Here is a 20,355-nt window from a genome sequence, read left to right on the forward strand (position 1 = left end):
GATGAAGTGATTTAGGATGCACAGTAAGTTAATAAATTATTAAAATTTAAAAACCAAAGAACTTAAAAGGGAATCTGGCACACAGTTAACACTCAAAAGATGATAGTTGTAGTGGTGGTGTTTCAAAGAATAATAAGAGGCTTTTACAATCCTACATGCTCAAAATACTCAATTCTCCAAGCCAGGCTTCAATAGTACTGTGAACTGTGAACTTTCAGATGTTCAAGCTGGATTTAGAAAAGGCACAGGAACCAGAGATGAAATTGCCAACATCTGTTGGATCATCAAAAAAGCAACAGAATTCCAGAAAAACATCTACTTCTGCTTTATTGACTACGTCAAAGCCTTTGACTGTGTGGATCACAACAAACTGTGGAAAATTCTTAAAGAAATGCGAACACCAGAGCACCTTACCTGTCTCCTCAGAAACCTGTATGTAGGACAAGAAGCATGGAACAACTAATCCGTTGTTCCATGTCCAGCTAGAACTGGACATGGAACAATGGATTAGTTCCAAATTGGGAAAGGAGTACATCAAGGCTGTATATTGTCACCCTGTTTATTTAACTTATATGCAGAGTACATCATGCAAAATGCCAGGCTGGATGAAGTACAAGCTGGAATCAAGATTGCCAGGAGAAATACCAATAACCTCAGATACACAGATGACACCATCTTTTTGAAAAAAAGCAAAGAAGAACTTAAGAGCCTCTTGAAAGCAAAAGAGGAGAATGAAAGAGCTGGCTTAAAACTCAACATTCAAAAAATGAAGATCATGGCATCTGGTCCCATCACTTCATGGCAAATAGATGAGGAAACAATGGAAACAGTGACAGACTTTATTTTGGGGGACTCCAAAATCACTGCAGATGGTGACTGCAGCCATGAAATTAAAAGACGTTTACTCCTTGGACGAAAAGTTATCACCAACCTAGACAGCATATTAAAAAGCACAGACATTACTTTGCCAATAAAGGTCCGTCTAGTCAAGGCTATGGTTTTGCCAGCAGTCATGTATGAATGTGAGAGTTGGACCATAAAGAAGGCTGAGTGTGGAAGAATTGATGCTTTTGAACTGTGGTGTTGGAGAAAACTCTTTGAGAGTCCCTTGGACTTCAAGGAGATCCAACTAGTCAACCCTAAAGGAAATCAGTCCTGAATATTCATTGGAAGGACTGATGCTGAAGCTGAAACTCCAATACTTTGGCCACCTGATGTGAAGCACTGACTCACTGGAAAAGGCCCTGATGCTGGGAAGGATTGAAGGCGTGAGGAGAAGGGGACGACAGAGGATAAGATGGTTGGATGGCATCACCGACTTGACGGACATGAGTTTGAGCAAGCTCTGGGAGTTGGTGATGGACAGGGAAGCCTAGAATGCTGCAGTCCATGGGGTTGCAAGAGTCGGACACGACTGAGCGACTGAACTGAACTGAACTTTATAATCCTTAACAGATACAAGCACTGTCTCCATTTTGTTTTTAATAAAAAATGAGTGGATTCAAATTGCTTATTCATTACTCTGCTGCTATACATTTAAAATTGTGTCAATAAATTAACAAAGTTTTTCTTAGATCTAAGTAATCTTTTGTAGGATGCATGTTTTGCACTTACATGCAATCATGTAAGTGCAATTAGAAAAGAGTAATCAAAATTCATCACGACAGTAACTGAGCCTTTTGTAACTAGAGTCCCTGCAGGTATGGAAGACTATAACATGAGAGAGTCCAGTTGTATGTACAGAGAAAGGATACAAGAGCAAGGACCAAAGGCAGATGGTGAAGAATCCAAGAAGGCAATTAGATTTACTCACTTTCAAAGTACTATTTTAAGCCTCTCTAATTCATGTTTCCTTTCTTGGATGGTTTTTCATTTTCAAAAATTTTAATACCAGATAAACTTTTCTCAGTAGCTATTCACATTTTAAAAAAATCCATTCATTCAGGAATGGGGACATGAGTTGACCTTGTTTTTGGTCTTTGATCTTTAGTCTATCCTCTAGTTTATCGTATGTAAGTTACCTCAACAAAATTGTAGGCCAGTTGTCCTATCAAAAATCCAAATAGAGAAAGAATCGTCAAGACAATGACTTCAGAATTCTTTAAAAATGCCCTCAGAAGTCCTAAAAAAAAAAAAATGTGTTATTTGGACATAAGGTATAATTTAAAAACAATTTATTATCTCTCTTTAGGTGTTTGATTTTAAACGTCCTCTGAATGTCATATTATGAATAACTGACAACGGTTATAGAACCCTATCTCTTAGTATAAGACACACATAGTGAGACAGCACTCGTGTGAATTTGGAAAATTTTGAAGTTCCAACAACCTCCCATTTGCCTACCCAGTGGCACTGTCTGGGTATCTTGCTTCTGGATCTGATGAAGAGAAATTATGAAAACGAAATTTCCTATCCTCAAAGTATCAGCTCACTCATTTAGTCACTCAGTTGTATAAGACTCTTTGCGACCCCATGGACTGCAGCACGCCAGGCTTCCCTGTCCATCACCAACTCCCAGAGCTTGCTCAAACTCATGTCCATCAAGTTGGTGATGCCATCCAACCATCTTATCCTCTGTCATCCCCTTCTCCTCACGCCTTCAATCCTTCCCAGCATCAGGGCCTTTTCCAATGAGTCAGCTCTTCGCATCAGGTGGCCAAAGTATTGGAGTTTCAGCTTCAACATCAGTCCTTCTAATGAATATTCAGCACTGATTTCCTTTAGGGTTGACTGGTTGGATCTCCTTGAAGTCCAAGGGACTCTCAAGAGTTTTCTCCAACACCACAGTTCAAAAGCATCAATTCTTCCACACTCAGCCTTCTTTATGGTCCAACTCTCACATTCATACATGACTGCTGGAAAAACCATAGCCTTGACTAGATGGACCTTTGTTGGCAAAGTAATGTCTGTGCTTTTTAATATGCTGTCTAGGTTGATCATAGCTTTTCTTTCAAGGAGCAAGGGTCTTTTAACTTCATGGCTGCAGTCACCATCTGCAGTGATTTTGGAGCCCAAAAAATAAAGTCAGTCACTGTTTCCGTTCTTTCCCCATCTATTTGCCGTGAAGTGATGGGACCGGATGCCATGATCTTAGTTTTCTGAATGTTAAGCTTTAAGCCAACTTTTTCACTCTCCTCTTTCACTTTCATGAAGAGGCTCTTTAGTTCTTCTTTGCTTTCTGCCAGAAGTGTGGTGTCATTTGCATATCTGAAGTTATTGATATTCTCCCGGCAATCTTGATTCCAGCTTGTACTTCATCCAGCCTGGCATTTTGCATGATGTACTCTGCATATAAGTTAAATAAGCAGAGTGACAATATACAGCCTTGATGTACTCCTTTTCCTATTTGGAAACAGTCTGCTGTTCCATGTCCAGTTCTAACTCTTGCTTCTTGACCTGCATACAGATTTATCATGATGCAGGTAAGATCGTCTGGTATTCCCATCTCTTTAAGAATTTTCCACAGTTTGTAGTGATCCACACAGTCAAAGGCTTTGGCACAGTCAATAAAGCAGAAGTAGATGTTTTTCTGGAACTCTCTTGCTTTTTCAATGATCCAACGAATGTTGGCAATTTGATCTCTGGTTCCTCTGCCTTTTCTAAAACCAGCTTGAACATGTGGGATTTCAAGGTTCATGTATTGTTGAAGCCTGGCTTGGAGAATTTTGAGCACTACTTTCCTAGTGTATGAGATGAGCACAATTGTGTGGTAGTTTGAGCATTCTTTGGCATTGCCTTTCTTTGGGATTGGAATGAAAACTGACCTTTTCCAGTCTGTGGACACTGCTGAGTTTTCCAAATTTGCTGCCATACTGAGTGCAACACTTTAATAGCATCATCTTTTATGATTTGAAACAGCTCAACTGGAATTACATCACCGCCACTAGCTTTGTTCTTAGTGATGCTTTCTAAGGCCCACTTGATTTCACATTCGAGGATGTCTGGCTCAAGGTGAGTGATCACACCATTGTGGTTATCTGGGTCATGAAGATCTTTTATGTGCAGTTATTCTGTTTATTCTCGCTACCTCGTCTTAATATCTTCTGCTTCTGTTAGGTCCATACCATTTCTGTCCTATATTGTGCCCATCTGTGCATGAAATGTTCCCTTGGTATCTCTAATTTTCTTGAAGAGATCTCTAGTCTTTCCCATTCTGTTGTTTTCCTCTATTTCTTTGTATTGATCACTAAGAAGGCTTTCTTATCTTTCCTTGCTATTCTTTGAACTCTGTATTCAAATGGGAATATCTCTCCTTTTCTCCTTTACCTTTCACTTCTCTTCTTTTCTCAGCTATTTGTAAGGCCTCCTCAGACAACCATTTGGCCTTTTTGCATATCTGTTTTTCTTGGGGATGGTCTTGATCACTGCATCCTGTACAATGTCACAAACCCCCATCCATAGTTCTTCAGGCACTCTATCAGATCTAATCCCTTAAATCTATTTCTCACTTCCACTATATAATTGTAAGGGAACTGACTGAAGTCATACCTGAAGGGTCTAGTGGTTTTCCCTACTTTCTTCAATTTAAGTCTGAATTGGGCTTTCCTGGTGGCTTAGATGGCAAAGCATCTGCCTGCAATGCAGACCTGGATTCAATCTCAGGGTTGGGAAGATCCCCTGGAGAAGGAAATGGCAACCCACTCCAGTACTTTTGCCTGGAGAATCCCATAGACAGAGGAGCCTGGTAGGCTACAGTCCATGGGGTCGCAGAGAGTTGGACACAACTGAGCAACTTCACTTTCTTTCTTTGGCAATAAAGATTTCACAATCTGAGCCACAGTCAGCTCCCAGTCTTGTTTTTGCTGAATGTATAGAGCTTCTCCATCTTTGGCTGCAAAGAATATAATTAATCTGATTTCAGTATTAACCATCTGGTGATGTCCATGTATAAGTCTTCTCTTGTGTTGTAGGAAGAGGGTGTTTGCTATGACCATTGCATTCTCTTGGCAAAACTCTATTAACCTTTGACCTACTTCATTTTGTACTCCAAGGCCAAATTTGCCTGTTACTCCAGACATCTCCTGACTTCCTACTTTCGCATTCCAGTCCCCTACAATGAAAAGGACATCTTTTTGGGGTGTTAGTTCTAGAAGGTCTTGTAGGTCTTCATAGCACCACTCAACTTCAGCTTCTTCAACATTACTGGTGGGGCATAGACTTGGATTACTGTGATATTGAATGGTTTGCCTTGGAAACGAACAGAGATCATTCTGTCGTTTTTGAGATTGCATCCAGGTACTGCATTTCAGACTCTTGCTGACTATGATTGCTACTCCACTTCTTCTAAGGGATGCTTGCACATAGTAGTAGATAGAATGGTCATCTGAGTTAAATTCACCCATTCCAGTCCATTTTGGTTCACTGATTCCTAAAATGTCGATATTCACTCTTGCCATCTCCTATTTGACCACTTCCAATTTGCCTTGGTTCATGGACTTAACATTCCAGGTTCCGAAGCAATATTGCTCTTTACAGCACTGGACTTTACTTCCATCACCAGTCACATCCACAACTGGGTGTTGTTTTTGCTTTAGCTCCATCTCTTCATTCTTTCTGGAGTTATTTCTCCACTGATCTCCAGTAGCACATTGGGCACCTACCGACCAGGGGAGTTCATCTTTTAGTGTCCTATCTTTTTGCCTTTTGAGGGATTGGGGGCAGGAAGAAAATGGGATGACAGAGGATCAGATGGCTGGATGGCATCACCAACTCGATGGACTTGAATTTGAGGGAACTCTGGAAGTTGGTGATGGACAGGGAGGCCTGGCGTGCTGCAATTCATGGGGTTGCAAAGAGTCAGACAAGACTGAACTGACTGACTGTTCATGAGGTTCTCAAGGCAAGAATATTGAAGTGGTTTGCCCTTCCCTTCTCCAGTGGACCACATTTTGTCAGAACTCTCCACCATGACCCATGTGTCTTGGATGGCCCTACACGGCATGGCTCATAGTTTCATTGACTTAGACAAGGCTGTGGTCCATGTGATCAGCTTGATTAGTTGTCTGTGATTATGGTTTTCATTCTGGATAAGAATAAGAGACTTATGGAAGCTTCTTGATGGCAGAGACTGACTGAGGTAGAAACTGGGTCTGTTCTATTGAGTGGGGCCATGCTCCATAAATCTTTAATCCAATTTTCTGTTGATGGGTGGGGCTGTGTTCCCTCCCTGTTGTTTGACCTGAGGCCAAACTATGGTGGAGGTAATGAAGATAATGGGGACCTCCTTCAAAAGGTCCCATGCACACAATGCCACACTCAGTGCCCCTGACCCTGCAGCAGGCTACCACTGACCCAAGCCTCTGCCAGAGACTCCTGAACACTCACGGGCAAGTCTGGGTCTCTTGTGGGGTCACTGCTCCTTTCTCCTGGGTCCTGGTGCATACAAGGTTTTGTTTGTACCCTCCAAGGGTCTGTTTCCCCAGTCCTTTCTAAGTTCCTTCAGCTCTGTGGTGTGGTTAATGGCGACCTCCTCCAAGAGGGCTTATGCCATACCCAGGTCTGCTGCACCCCAGAGCCTCTGCCCCTGCGGCAGGCCACTGCTGACCTACACCTCCACATGAGACACTCAAACACTCAAAGGCAGGTCTGGCTCAGTCTCTGTGGCATCTCCTGGTACGCAGAATGTTTTCTTTGAGCCCTCCAAGCATCTCTGGCAGGTATGGGGTTTGATTGTAAGTGCGATTTCACCCCTCCTACCATTTTGCTGGGGCTCTCCTTTGCCCTTGGACATGGGGTATCTTTTTTTGGTGGGGTCCAACATTCTCCTGCCAATGGGTGTTCAGCAGTGAGTTGTAATTTTGGAGTTATCGCAGGAGATGATGAACCCACGTCCTCCTACTTTGCCATCTTGCAATGTCTTACTACATGTTAATCACTACTCATCCTAAGCTATAGTAACATATATTCTGTAGTTTTCTTAAACACCAGAAATACTTTTAAATGAAATCTAATCATAGGGAAAACTTCCTTTACCAATTAAGTGTTAAAGGACACTAGCTATTCTGTTTATATGAATCTTCTTGCCTTAAAACTCCCTCCGTGCATGCGTGCTAAGTCATTTCAGTTATGTCCAACTCTGTGCAACCCCATGGACTGTATCCCACCAGGCTCTTCCATCCATGGGATTCTCCAGGCAAGAATACTGGAGTAGGTTGCCATGCTCTCCTCCAGGGGATCTTCCCAACCCAGGGATCAAACCCATGTCTCCAGCACTACCTGGGAAGCCCCTAAAACTTCCTACTCTAAGATTATTCAGCTCATCACTTCCAGAGGCACTATATAGATTACAATCCAGTTAACTTATGCCTAAGGTGAGACTCATTGGCCTCTCAGAGTCTGTATTTCTTGCCTTTCACCTACAGGTCATGACAAATCAGTAAATATTTTTTGAACACTTATGCATAAGGTTAGCCAAAGAAATGTTTCTCAAGCAATTTCTGCAATGCCCTTTACTGCTTGGAGCACCTGTCTCTATGTAATCATAAAAGATCTAAAGCTAGTGAGATTCATGGTCAGCAGCACTTTATTGTACCAAAAGGGACCAAGGTTGATGATGAGCATTTTAAAGACCCCAGAGAAAGCAATTTCACTCCCTAATGGGAGTAAAATTGAAGTTCTTCATGGGTGTTTGCTTTGTTGCTTCTTTGTAGTCTTTGTACCAGTTTCCCTGGTAAAGAATGTGCCTGGAATACACGGGACCCAGGTTCAACCCCTGAGATGGGAAGATCCCCTAGAGAAGGGAATGGCAACCCACTCTAGTATTCTTGCTTGGAGAATTCCATCGACAGACAGACCATGGAGTGGCAAAGAGTTTGACACGACTGAGCAACTAAAACTTTCACTTTTGTTCCAGAAAGCATTTTAAACCAGCTGACATTTTGCCCAAATGAAAAAAAATTTTAAGGGAACTAGAAAATGTTCTCTAATCACTAGTGTTGAATTATGGAATAAAGCATCTGTGTTTTTTAATATGTTATTTTATCTGCATGAATATCATTCTTCATGCCTATTGAATACTTTATCATTGTGTAAGAGACCTTATAGGTAAAACTTTTCCTAATCCCCCCCCCCCCCCGGGGTGGAATGGTACATTTTCCCTAAAGAAAAAGCACATCAAAAGTCATAGTAGAATGGACAAAAGGATGATGTTAACTAAGCAAATTGTGAACCATGTATCTGGGTTCTATTTGCCCTCCCCTCATCCCAGATATTTAGGTCAAGTTAGGCCTGGCAGGCTGGAGAAGGCAATGGCAACCCACTCCAGTACTCTTGCCTGGAAAATCCCATGGACGGAGGAGCCTGGTAGGCTGCAGTCCATGGGGTCGCTAGGAGTCAGACACAACTGAGCGACTTCACTTTCACTTTTCACTTTCAGGCACTGGAGAAGGAAATGGCAACCCACTCCAGTGTTCTTGCCTGGAGAATCCCAGGGACGGAGGAGCCTAGTGGGCTGCCATCCCTGGGGTCACACAGAGTCGGACACGACTGAATCGATTTAGCAGTAGCAGCAGGCCTGGCAGGCAAGAAGGAAGCCAGGCAGTGTAAAGCTCTCCCTCTCCTTTGTTACCAGAGATTCTGGACTATACCTTTAAAGTTATAATAATGACACTGCATTGCAATTATGTGTCTGTCTGTCTCCCACACGAAAAGCCTCCTTGAGGCTAAGAACTTTCATATTCTCCACACTGCTATGCTCAGCAAATGTCATGAATGAATGAAGGAGCATAGTAGAGATCAGACTTATAAATAAATGAAACAAGATTGATATCATTCACTCACATCTTATAATTTCATTGGTTTTCTTCTTTTGTTGTAATTGTGATCACTTTCTGCAGAAAGATTCAGAGGTCAGAGGAAAGATGAGATGTAAAAACAATCACCTACCTCCCAAAACAAGCGTGGACCATACAAGAATCAGGAAATGTCCCTTCCCAACAGTGTAGTCAGCGGCCCTTCCACAGAGTAAATCAGGTCTGTTACCTTCTTTTTGTACCCAGAAGGACACATTAGTTTTTGACATTGTTTTATCAGTCCCAGTTGATGAACCTGGATGAGATTTACTGTTGACACTTTCACTAGTACAGACTAACCTGTTATGATACACAAAAAAGAAGACCATGTGACTGGCCAGGATCCAATCCATCCACATTCTTTCTACCTAAGATTATACTACACTCAGATCTGAGCCCACAAGGTACAAATTAATACCTCCTGTTCCACCTCTGCTCCAAGAACGTTCTATGGGAACATTAATAGCAGCGTTTGTGTTTCTTCCTGATACTGCTACACATGTATCGGGGAGAGATGGTATCAATTTTTGCATGTACCATTTACTGTACAATATGGTAATGTTTGTCTTCCCCATGGAACAGTGAGTTTCTTGAGGGTCAGGGCCAACTATTAATTTCTCTTAAGGCTATGCACAGAGCGTGTGGCACATAACAGGCTCTCCATAAATACTGGATGAACTCTTTGAGGGAGAATTCTTTCTCTGGGAGTACAAGTCATTCTAGAATTTTCTTCTACTATTGCCATTTCTTGCCCCTTTTTAATCTCTCAGGCCCCTCCAACTCCAAAATGACAAGTGGAAAACAGGTCAAAGTTGAATCCTATTGGTTAAGGATGGGGGTGCAGAAGAATGTGAATAACCTAAAAACAAAGGAAAAAGACAAAAGTTGAGGTCTGATCACATGGTAGCTTTGAATGAATTAGAAAAAGTTCCCCCTTGCTAACAATAGGGCACACAGCTTAGCACGTGAATAACAGGCTAGATTTCAACCCCAGGACCCAACCCACCCCCTCAAGCTGCTGCCCTTGTGTGGAACCTAGTCTGCATAAATAGATGTGAATGTCCTGAGGACTCATTCTCTTTTTCTCTCCCTTGCAGCTAGCCTTAACCTAAAATTCCTAGAGGTTCCTGAAGTATCCCCAATAATATGTGGATCTTTGCTTTGCATCTGTTGGGTCTGAAAGTCACAGTGATTCTGACGTGAAGTGGACGATAGCCCAGAAATGGGATTCAAAACACTGTATCTTGAAACCTGTCCCTCCAGCAGCACCTCACATCCTCCGCACCTTCACAGCCTCTACTCAACTTGTCAGGACAGCCTTGCTCCCAAATCAAGTTCTCCAAACTTTCAAAACCAGCAATACCTTCAGCCAAGGCTAAGCAGGTTCAGAGTTGAAACCAAGGTGAAGGCACTGAAAATTATAAAAACTGCTCAGCTCTGCATCTGTTTGCCAGGGACAATACTGCCAACTGATATCAAATTGAAAGCTATTTCCATACCTAATTCCTATTGGTTGCTTCCCAACTTACTTTCATTCTGATTGGCTACAAACATTATGCCCACCCCCAATCCAGAAGAAGCTTAAGTGTTCCCAGGGAAACTTGCATTTCTTAATGCTCAAGTTGTGTCTATACACATAACTGTTTTAACTGATTTTCTTTGCCTGGTGTAATGGCTGAAATAGTCATTGACCATGTAGACAGAACTTCCTCCTATATGGTTTTTTAATATATACTCTGGTTTTCTTTCCTCAACTCTAACCCTTTTCAACTGCCTTGTCTCCTCTCTGACTTTTTCATTCATCCTTTTCTATTTTCTCTTTTTCTGCCTCTCCTTTATTTTCCATGGAGTTTCTCACTCCCCCTTTTTCTCCTTAACTCCTATTTGTCATTGGCTTTTGGTCCTTGATTTGAAGAAACAATATCACCCATTCTTCATAGGACAAATGCATCCCAAATTCTGTGATACCCAATGTGATTTTTTTTATGCCAGATCTAATCAATAAAATCAAATACAGTATAAATTTAAACAAATGAATCAGTTATTAATCAACTTGTAGTTTACTTTGAAGAGAGTTATTCTATGACAATGAAATTCTACTCTCTCCTTCCTGTGCCACACTAATCAGGGCACCGAGGATAACACCACCACAACGAGATGATTTCATCTATCGTCAATCTTCTCCATCACTGTGTCAAGGACATTTTGACACATAGAAGCCCCAGTTCCTTCTTGAGACTGACTGGTTTTAGTCAACAGCTCTACGTCTGCCCTAACTGCAACAACCACCACTAGCACTCACACACCATTCTCCCAAAATATTTCCTTTACAATGGTTTGTTGCTGTTGTCTGGTGTGGTTCTTTTATGTCACTGGACCCATTCCTACCATAAATCCTGAGGACTATGTTTTTCTAAAAGCTGTCTTGTACACAGGCTGTCTCCTGAGAGACCCATTCCTTACTCATTCCCAACCTGCCCTTACTGAGCCCTTCTGCTTACCAAGTTCACTGCTCTTTCTCCCATATTCATCTTAACCTCATCTCTATTGCTTGTCACCTTGATTTCTCTCCTAAACTGCCATGACTCACATCACTCTGAGTAATGTCCCTCCAGTTCTGTCTAGTTCTTATCCCAGTGCTATCCCCTCAGGCTCATTGGGTTCACCCATACCCTCCAGGTAAGAGTCATGCAGTTTTTACATTTTAAAAGTCAGATTCTCCATGGCTTTTTGGAAAATACCCATACCTCAAGAAACCCTGAACAAAATTCATAGAGTCAGATCTAGATTACATATGGTTCTGAGAGCTAGAGATAACACATAACTAGAATACACAGAGGTGATCAAATTTCTCTCACAATATTTCCCATAAAGCTTAAAAAAAAGCAATAATAAATTTATATTTCACCTTTTTTGGTACAGTACTTTCCTTGGTGACTCAGATGGTAAAGAATCTGCTTGCAATGCAGGAGAGCCCAGGTTCGATCCCTGGGTTGGGAGGATGTCCTGGAGAAGGAAATACAACCCACTCCAGTATTTTCGCCTGGAGAATTCTATGAACAGAGGAGCCTGGCAGGCTACAGTCCATGGGGTCACAAAGAGTCAGACAGGACTGAGTGACTAAAACTTCTGTACTTTTGATTTGTGGTAGAGCCAGTTGAATACTTTGATGGCTTTGAGAGTTGAGAGCTGAGAGGCTTCCCCGTCAGTCTCACCCAAACTCCATCTTCTGATGATAGACTACACTGTCTGACAGAGACAGGCACAAAACAGGTTGGTTAGTCAGAGCTCTCTGTCCCCCTAACACTATGGTTGGTTCAGAGCATGAGACTCAAAACCAATCTATTATCGAGAGACAGCTGGTCTCTTTCCATTTGACTTTAGTTGTGGTGATAACCCCTAGTGCAGCTACAGGCTATCTTTCCAGCTGCACTGAGAAAGCCGACCTCAAGTCTGAAGCTGAGCAAAGCCTTTCTGAGTCTGAACATTTCCATGACATACCACCTAAATATCACTGAGGTCTTAACCAATGACCTCCCAATCCTGCCTGAGATTTTATCTTTTCCCAGAAGCCATCTCTTAGTTTGATAACTTTTTTGCCATCTACAAAGGCTAGGAATGAGAACTAATTTTATTTTCAAACCTAGAAAGTACTGAATCCTTTATATTTCTTTTAAATTTTATTTGAAAACTGAACTGATCCTTTTAGGCTCATCTCTCTCCAATTTTAGTAGGAGAATACAGGTGGCACTTGAACACTATTTGGAAAAGTCCTGAGCAGGATCACTGAGTTCATTACTTGGATAAAAGCGTGGCCAAACTTACCACCATCACATAAGAAGGGTACCTTTTCTCTAGCTTCTAATAACATTTTCCTCTCTTTCCTAAAAATTCCCACTACAAGCCTCCTGTGCATGAGTTTGTGCTCAGTTGTGTCTGACTCTCTGTGACCCCATGGACTGTTTGCCTTCCAGGCTTCTCTGTCCATGGAATCTTCCAGGAAAAAATACTGGAGCAGGTTGCCATGCCTTCTCCATGGGATCTTCCTGACCCAGGGACTAAACCTGGGTCTCCCACATTGCAGGCAGATTCTTTACCATCTGAGCCGCCATGGAAGCCCCAAGAGCCTCCCAGACAGCCTCAAAGATTCTGCTAATAACCTAAGGCTCTGCAGGCTTTCACTAACACTCTCCTCTAGCCCATTCCAGCTTCTGTCTACTACCCAGTCCCAAAAGGCAATGCCATATGTTTTAGGGTTTGTTATGTGGATTTCTCACTTCCAAGTTCTAAAATTTATGTGTTATAAATTGCCGCATAACAAACAGACACAAACCTTAGTAGTTTAAAACAACAATTATTTATTTGGCTGAAATCTACAGTTTTGGCATGGCTCAACAGAGGCTTGTCTCTGCTCCATACAGCACCAGCTGTGTTGGTTCAACTGGAGGATCTGCTTCCAAGATGACTCACCCACATCACTGATGACTGCTGGCTGGAGCTCAGCCAGGGCTACGAGCTGGGCCTCAGTGCCTGTCCATATAGGTCTCTCCACAGGTTGGTTTCCAAGAGCCAGCATCCCAAGAAAACTAGTTAGAAACTGTATCATCTTTATCTTTTATGATCTATGAAAGTCACATAGTTTTACTTTTACTGTAGTTACAGGCCTGCCCAGGTTCATGATGAGAGAGAACAGAGACCCACCTCTCTATGTGAGGAATGTCACGATCACATTGAAGAAGAGCAGGTGGGATGAGAGATGCAGCCATCTTAGAAAATGCAATCTATCACAAATTAGATGAAACACTGGGATGGACTGTCAGCCTTTCACAATTATGGTAACCGAAGTAGCACCTGACTGCTTTAGCTTAGTCTAGAGCAACATATCTCAAAGGCTAGACCATATGCCAGTTGTTGTAATTCATTATATGAGTTCCCTCATACATGGAAAAATGAAAAACATAGAAGTCTATACTAAAAGTTAATTTATTCAATTTTAAAGAGTAGAGCCTTATACTGAAGTCATATCTTCCTGTTTTTTCTGGCGTTAATATTTCTTTTCTTTTATTAAATGATAGTCATAACAGACATTAGCTGTTCTCTTAATGATGTCATACCAATCTCCTCCCCCTCCTCTTTTTTTTTTTTTTACAGTTTTCCAATCAGTGAAAAAACACAAAAGCCTAAGGAACCGCCATCTAAAAGTAATCAGAACACTCTTATGTACCTTTTACTACCTCTTAAATAATGTGATTTAATTTACTAGTATGTACTTTGAAATAGTAATTAATTACTCTGTGGGTGTTCATCTTCAAAGTCATGCAGCTACCTGAGTACAGCTCAAAGTCATGCAGCTACCAGAATAATAGCTCAAACAGAATTCAGACAGGATTCACAAAGTATCAGGACCTGTGACACACCTGTAAATATACCTATAATTCAATGTAACATTAAGTCACAAGATACACCATGTCTCTCAAAACTTACTAAAGTTACAGATCTATAGATATAAACATATATTCAGACCCTCACATTAGTGAAACGCTTAAAATGAGATTCAGGAATTCCTTGATAATCACCAGGATCACATGACTAAAAAGTAATAGGGGACTCAAGAAGAAAGCTTAGAAATAGAGAACAAACTAAATACACAATCGTAATTCTGGATTTAAGTGTGGCCTATCTTCTGGAGGAGCAGAAGTTGACGTGGGGCATTGGCACAGCAAAATATGGAGACAGGATTCAGGAGTCATTTCTACAAAGGTTAACAAGCTCTATAAATGAATGAAGACTAGTGAATTCTATGAATAAGGTGGTGCCAAAACTATTATTCACTAACTTACTATGTTACAGGCTCTTTGGGAATGAAGAAAAACAAGACAAAGTCCCTACCCTGAAAAAGCTCACAGTCGGGACTTTCCTGGTGGTCCAGTGGCTAAGAATCCTCCTTGCGATGCAGAAAACACTGGTTCGATCCCTGGTCAGGAAACTAATATCCCACATGCCTCAGAGCAACTAAGCTTGAGTGCCATAACTATTGAGTCCATGCACAACTAGAGAGTCCATGTACCACAACAAAAGATTCCGCATGCTGCAACTAAAACCCGATGCAGCCAAATAAACAATTAAATATGTTTAAAAAAAAAAAAAGCTTATAATTCATATATGAACAATTACATAGAATATAGTACAGAGCTATTAATGTTATGTGTGCCCCAAGGGATTAGTTCTTACTAACATTGGGGATAGAGATCACGGAATAGAGAATTACAGATTGCTTTCCCAAGGGTTGGGATTGACTGTTTTCAGCTTTATTGAGGTACAATTGACAAGTAAAATTGAAAGATAGCATTGACTTTCGAAAAGTTCCCCTATCTTGAAGCCGGATGAAGAAGAGGAGCTGGTGTCTCAGCCCATTCAGGCTGCTGTAACAAACCCATCATAAGGTTTGTTGTAACTTATATACAAACATTTACTTATATTTCTGGAGGCTGGGAAGGCCAAGTTCATGACACAAGCAGACTCTCTTGAGTGTGCCTTCTAGATGGGTATCTTTCTGCTGTAACCTCACATGGTGCAAGGAGCAAGGGAGCCATCTAGGGACTCTTATGTAAAGGGCCTCATCAGCAGCCTCACTGACCTTATCACCTGCCAAGGCTTTGCCTCCTAATACTCTCACAGAGGGCATCAAGTTTCAAAATAGTAATCTGGAGGAGGGGACACAAACATATTCATAGCAGCTGCTGAAAAGAGAAAAGTAGTCTGTAAGAAAGTAAAGGAACCATAAGGACATAAAGGTGCCAATGTGAATTTCAAGAACAAGATATAAAGATAAATAAAGGAGAGAGTTTATTTTCTACTCAGTCTTATCTAGGAATCTTTGAAGTGAGATTCAGAAATCCTTTCCTCGTCACTAGAAAGCAGTGTCATACTCACGATCAAGGCTCAGAAAATGTAGAATCGGAGCAGAAAGGACAAAAATGGCATCTGGCCTTTGCCCAAATTATTGCCGTGCTTAAAGGGAATAGACTCCTCACAATCTATAATATTGAGAGAATGGAACAAACACTGATCTCCTTTTTTGCACTACTCCATAATACCCACTAGATCTATCAATGAGGGGGCTGAGAGGCACTTACCTGCTCTTCTGCTCAAGGCAACTAAATGTGAATAGCTCATACATTAAAAAAAAAAAATCTCAAAACTTTTACATTTGTGATACAGTGTTACCTCAAAACTGTGCCCGAGAAAATGTCAACTGACAAGGAATTACTGAACTGCTCATTTCGTTTCCTTCCCTTCAACAATGAAAAACTAGCTTTTAGGGTGGGACAAAGAAGAGAATAATTTTATTCCTATAGAACTTTTCCTGAAAGTCACAGAGTAGCAGAAGATTCAGGGGCTCTTAGACAAACTAGAAAAAATGACATTTCAAATCACTAATATGAAACCAACAATTATATTTAAAACCTAAGTAATATAAAACAGAAGGAAAATGACATGTAATACAGTTAGGGGACAATAGAGGATGAGATGGTTGGATGGCATCACTGACTCAATGGACATGAGTCTGAGCAAGCTCTGGGAGTTGGTGATGCACAGGGAAGCCTGGCATGCTGCAGTCCATGGGGTCGCAAAGAGTCGGGCACGACTGAGCAACTGAACTGAACTGAACTGATTGTCAAACCTACAGATTAAGTGAAATCTAAATATAAAACTAAACAGGTCTCTGTTTATCAATTTAAAAACAGAAGGAGGTTAAAGAAACAAGAAGATTTACTAAGAGACCACGTGTATGCATGCGTGCTTAGTCACTTCAGTCGTGTCTGACTCTATGTGACCCTGTGAACTGTTACCTGTCCATGGGATTCCCTAGGCAAGACTACCGGAGTGGGTAGCTATGTCCTCCTCCAGGAGATCTTCCTGAGCCAGGGGTCGAACCCACACCTCTTACCATCTCCTGCATTGGCAGGCGGGTTCTTTACCGCTAGTGCCACCTGGGAAGCCCACTAGGAGACCACATCCCACCTTAAAGGTGAATTTTATTTTGGAGGTAAGAAACTAATATTTGTATAAGCAGAGGACTCTTATCTGAACCATCCTTAATATTTCCTTGCTCCAGAATGTCATCCCATAGCTTTCCTTTTGAGGAAGGGAGAACACATTTTTCCTCTGGAAATGGTCAATGTGTCTTAAAAAAAAAAAAAAAAAAAAAAACAACCCTCAATTGAAGAGAAACTCCCTGCCTCAATTACATAGAAAACTGTCAGATTCTCTAAGCGGCTTTTATAACTCCCATCTGGTCTTTGTGAGTGACTCATACTCAAGTGTTCTCTGGAACTCACATTAGACTGATTTGCAAGGGCAGAGGCAAGGCCAGAAAGTCTGGACATAAGCATGCTGAATGGGATAAAACAAAACAAGCATGATTTAATTTCATATTTAAACATTTTTCTAAAACCCCACATCTGTTTTCTTAACTTCAGTGAGCACAGAAAGGTTTGCCTTTATAGACATAGAAGACGATGTGGCCTGTTATTAAAACACATACTCAATAGAAGGTATGATCTTGACTTCTTTTCTGATCGTGGCTTACTATACAGATTTGGCACTTTTCACTTGACCTGAAAGGAAGAAGATTTTTAAATTACATTTAATTAGCATGCTACAGAAAACAAAAATGAAGCCAGCTTTTAAAACACTGGGCATGAAATAAATCAGTATATCCAAGCCTGAAGCAGTCATTGATGAAATCCTGATGTTGGTAGGTCAATTCTCCCCCAACCTTTTTCTTTTCCCACAATATTTAAAGCTGTGAGGTCACACTTCTCATATAAACAGTACTACTGTTCCTAATTGAGCCATTTGAGTAAACTGCTTAGCCTCACGTCTGAACTTTCTTCATTGTAAAACAAAGGGGTCGTTTCAGAGGTTCCATCAAGATCTAATATGAAGGTGTAAGATACTGAGGTGCTCGGAGGGGATACAGAGGACCTGGGTAAAGAGGCAATATTTAAAATTCAAATATAGTATATTTACAATGTTGTGTTAATTTCTGCCGTACAGCAAAGCGATTCAGTGTGTGTGTGTGTATATAAACAACTTTTTCATATTCTTTCCCATTATGGTTTCTTACAGACTATAGTTCCCTCTGCTATATAATAGGACCTTGTTTATCCATACTACATATAATAGTTTATATCTGCTAATTCCAAACTCCCAATTCACCCCTTCCCAAAGCCCTCCCCTACCTTGACAGACACAAGTCTCTATGTCTGTGAGTCTGTTTCTGTTCTGCAGATAAGTCCATTCGTGTCATATTTTAGATTCCACATACAAGTGGTATCATCATGGTACTTATCTTTCTCTTTCTTACTTCACTTAGTACGATAATCTCTAGGTCCATCCATGACACTGTAAATGGGATTATTGCATTCCTTCTCACGGCTGAGTAGCATCCCATTGTGTGTGTGTGTGTGTGTGTGTCACATCTTTATCCATTCATCTGTCAATAAACATTTAGGTTGTTTTCATATCTTGGCTATTGTAAATACACTGCTATGAAAATAGGGGTGCAAGTATATTTTTGAATTATAATTTTTTCTGTATGTATGCCCAGAAGTGAAACTGCTGGATCATATGGCAACCCTATTTTTAGTTTTTCGAGGAACCTACATGCTGTTTTCCATAGTGGCTGCATCAATTTACATTCCTACAACAGTACAGGAGGACTTCCTTTTCCCTGCTCCCTCTCTGGCATTTCTTTCTTTGTAGACCTTTTATGATGGCCACTCTGACCAGTGTGAGGTGGTACCCCATAGTTTTGATTTGCACTTCTCTAATAATTAGTGATGATACACATCTTTTCATGTATCTATTAGCCATCCATATGCCTTCGTTGGAAAAATGTTTATTTAGGTCTTCTGCCTATATTTTGATTGGGTTGTTTGCTTTTTTTGGTGTATGATCTTTTTTATGTGTTGCTGGATTCAGTTTGCTAGTATTCGGTTGAGAATATCTGCATCTAATTTGTCAAAAACATTGGCCTATAATTTTCTTTTTTGGTGGTATCTTTGTCTACTTTTGGTATCTGGGTATTAGCAGCTTCATAAAATGTCTTTGGGAGTGTTCCCTTCTTTTCACTCTTTTGGAAGAGTTTGAGAAGGATTCATGTAAGTTCTTCTTTGTATGTTTCATAGAATTTTCCTGTGAAGCCATCTGGTCCTGACTTTTGTTTGTAGAGAGCTTTTTATTACAAATTGTATTTCACTTTAGAGATTGGTCTGTTAAAATTACCTATATCTTCTTGATTCAATTTTGGTATGCTATATGTTTCTAGAAATGTCTTCTTTTTTCCTAAGTTGTCCCATTTGTTGGCATATAATGGTTTACAGTATTCTTTCATAGGTTTTTGTGTTTCTGCAGTATCAGTTGTGATTTCTCCTCTTTCATTCCTGATTTTGTTTTTTGTTTTTTTTAGATCATCTCTCTTTTCTTCTTGGTGAGTCTGGCTAGAGGATTGTCAATTTTGTTTACTTTTTTCAAAGAACCACTCAACTTTATTTTCTATTGCTTTTTAAATTTCTATCTTATTATTTCCTCTCTGATCTATATTATTTCCTTCCTTCCGCTGACTTTAGGTTTTGCTCGTTCTTCTTTTTCTAACTGTTTTAAGTGGTTCAGTTCAGTCAGTCAGTCGTGTCTGACTCTTTGAGACCCCGTGAATCACAGCACGCCAGGCCTCCCTGTTCATCACCAACTCTCAGAGTTCACGCAGACTCATGTCCATCGAGTCAGTGATGCCATCCAGCCATCTCATCCTCTGTCGTCCCCTTCTCCTCCTGCCCCCAATCCCTCCCAGCATCAGAGTCTTTTCCAATGAGTCAACTCTTTGCATGAAGTGGCCAAAGTAACTGGAGTTTCAGCTTGAGCATCATTCCTTCCAAAGAAATCCCAGGGCTGATCTCCTTTAGAATGGACTGGTTGGATCTCCTTGCAGTCCAAGGGACTCTCAAGAGTCTTCTCCAACACCACAGTTCAAAAGCATCAATTCTTCGGTGTTCAGCTTTCTTTACAGTCCAACTCTCACATCCATACATGACCACTGGAAAAACCATAGCCTTGACTAGACGGACCTTTGTTGGGAAAGTAATGTCTCTGCTTTTGAATATGCTGTCTAGGTTGGTCATAACTTTCCTTCCAAGGAGTAAGCGTCTTTTAATTTCATGGCTGCAGTCACCATCTGCAGTGATTTTGGAGCCCCCCAAAATAAAGTCTGACACTGTTTCCACTGTTTTCCCATCTATTTCCCATGAAGTGATGGGACCGGATGCCATGATCTTCGTTTTCTGAATGTTGAGCTTTAAGTCAAATTTTTCACTCTCCACTTTCACTTTCATCAAGAGACTTTTTAGTTCCTCTTCACTTTCTACCATAAGGGTAGTGTCATCTGCATATCTGAGGTTATTGATATTTCTCCCGGCAATCTTGATTCCAGCTTGTGCTTCTTCCAGCCCAGTGTTTTAAGTGGCAGATTATTTATTTCAGATTTTTCTTGTTTCTTGAAGAA

General features: G+C 40.9%; 2 protein-coding genes across 6 annotated transcripts in view; both read right to left on the reverse strand.

The window, feature by feature from the left end:
• The window catches only part of SLC9C2 (solute carrier family 9 member C2 (putative)), a 101,581-nt gene extending 92,562 nt beyond the window's left edge, over positions 1–9,019 (reverse strand). For 3 of the 4 annotated variants that reach the window (XM_061383239.1, XM_061383238.1, XM_061383241.1), the window contains exons 1-2: positions 8,884–9,019; positions 2,022–2,122 (exon numbers count right to left, since the gene is read on the reverse strand). In XM_061383239.1, coding sequence (XP_061239223.1) covers positions 2,022–2,122; positions 8,884–9,019 — 237 coding nt within the window. The remainder of the gene's footprint in view (positions 1–2,021; positions 2,123–8,883) is intronic. The other variant, XM_061383240.1, reaches the window with a different exon arrangement.
• The window catches only part of ANKRD45 (ankyrin repeat domain 45), a 60,503-nt gene continuing 49,154 nt past the window's right edge, over positions 9,007–20,355 (reverse strand). The window contains exon 6 of one of the 2 annotated variants that reach the window (XM_061383261.1): positions 9,007–9,089. In XM_061383261.1, coding sequence (XP_061239245.1) covers positions 9,085–9,089 — 5 coding nt within the window. In that variant the 3' untranslated portion in view covers positions 9,007–9,084. Of the gene's footprint in view, positions 9,090–13,883; positions 17,411–20,355 lie in introns of those variants that run through there. The other variant, XM_061383260.1, reaches the window with a different exon arrangement.

The sequence above is a fragment of the Bos javanicus genome, chromosome 16, assembly GCF_032452875.1.
Source record: "Bos javanicus breed banteng chromosome 16, ARS-OSU_banteng_1.0, whole genome shotgun sequence".
Lineage (NCBI taxonomy): Eukaryota > Metazoa > Chordata > Mammalia > Artiodactyla > Bovidae > Bos > Bos javanicus.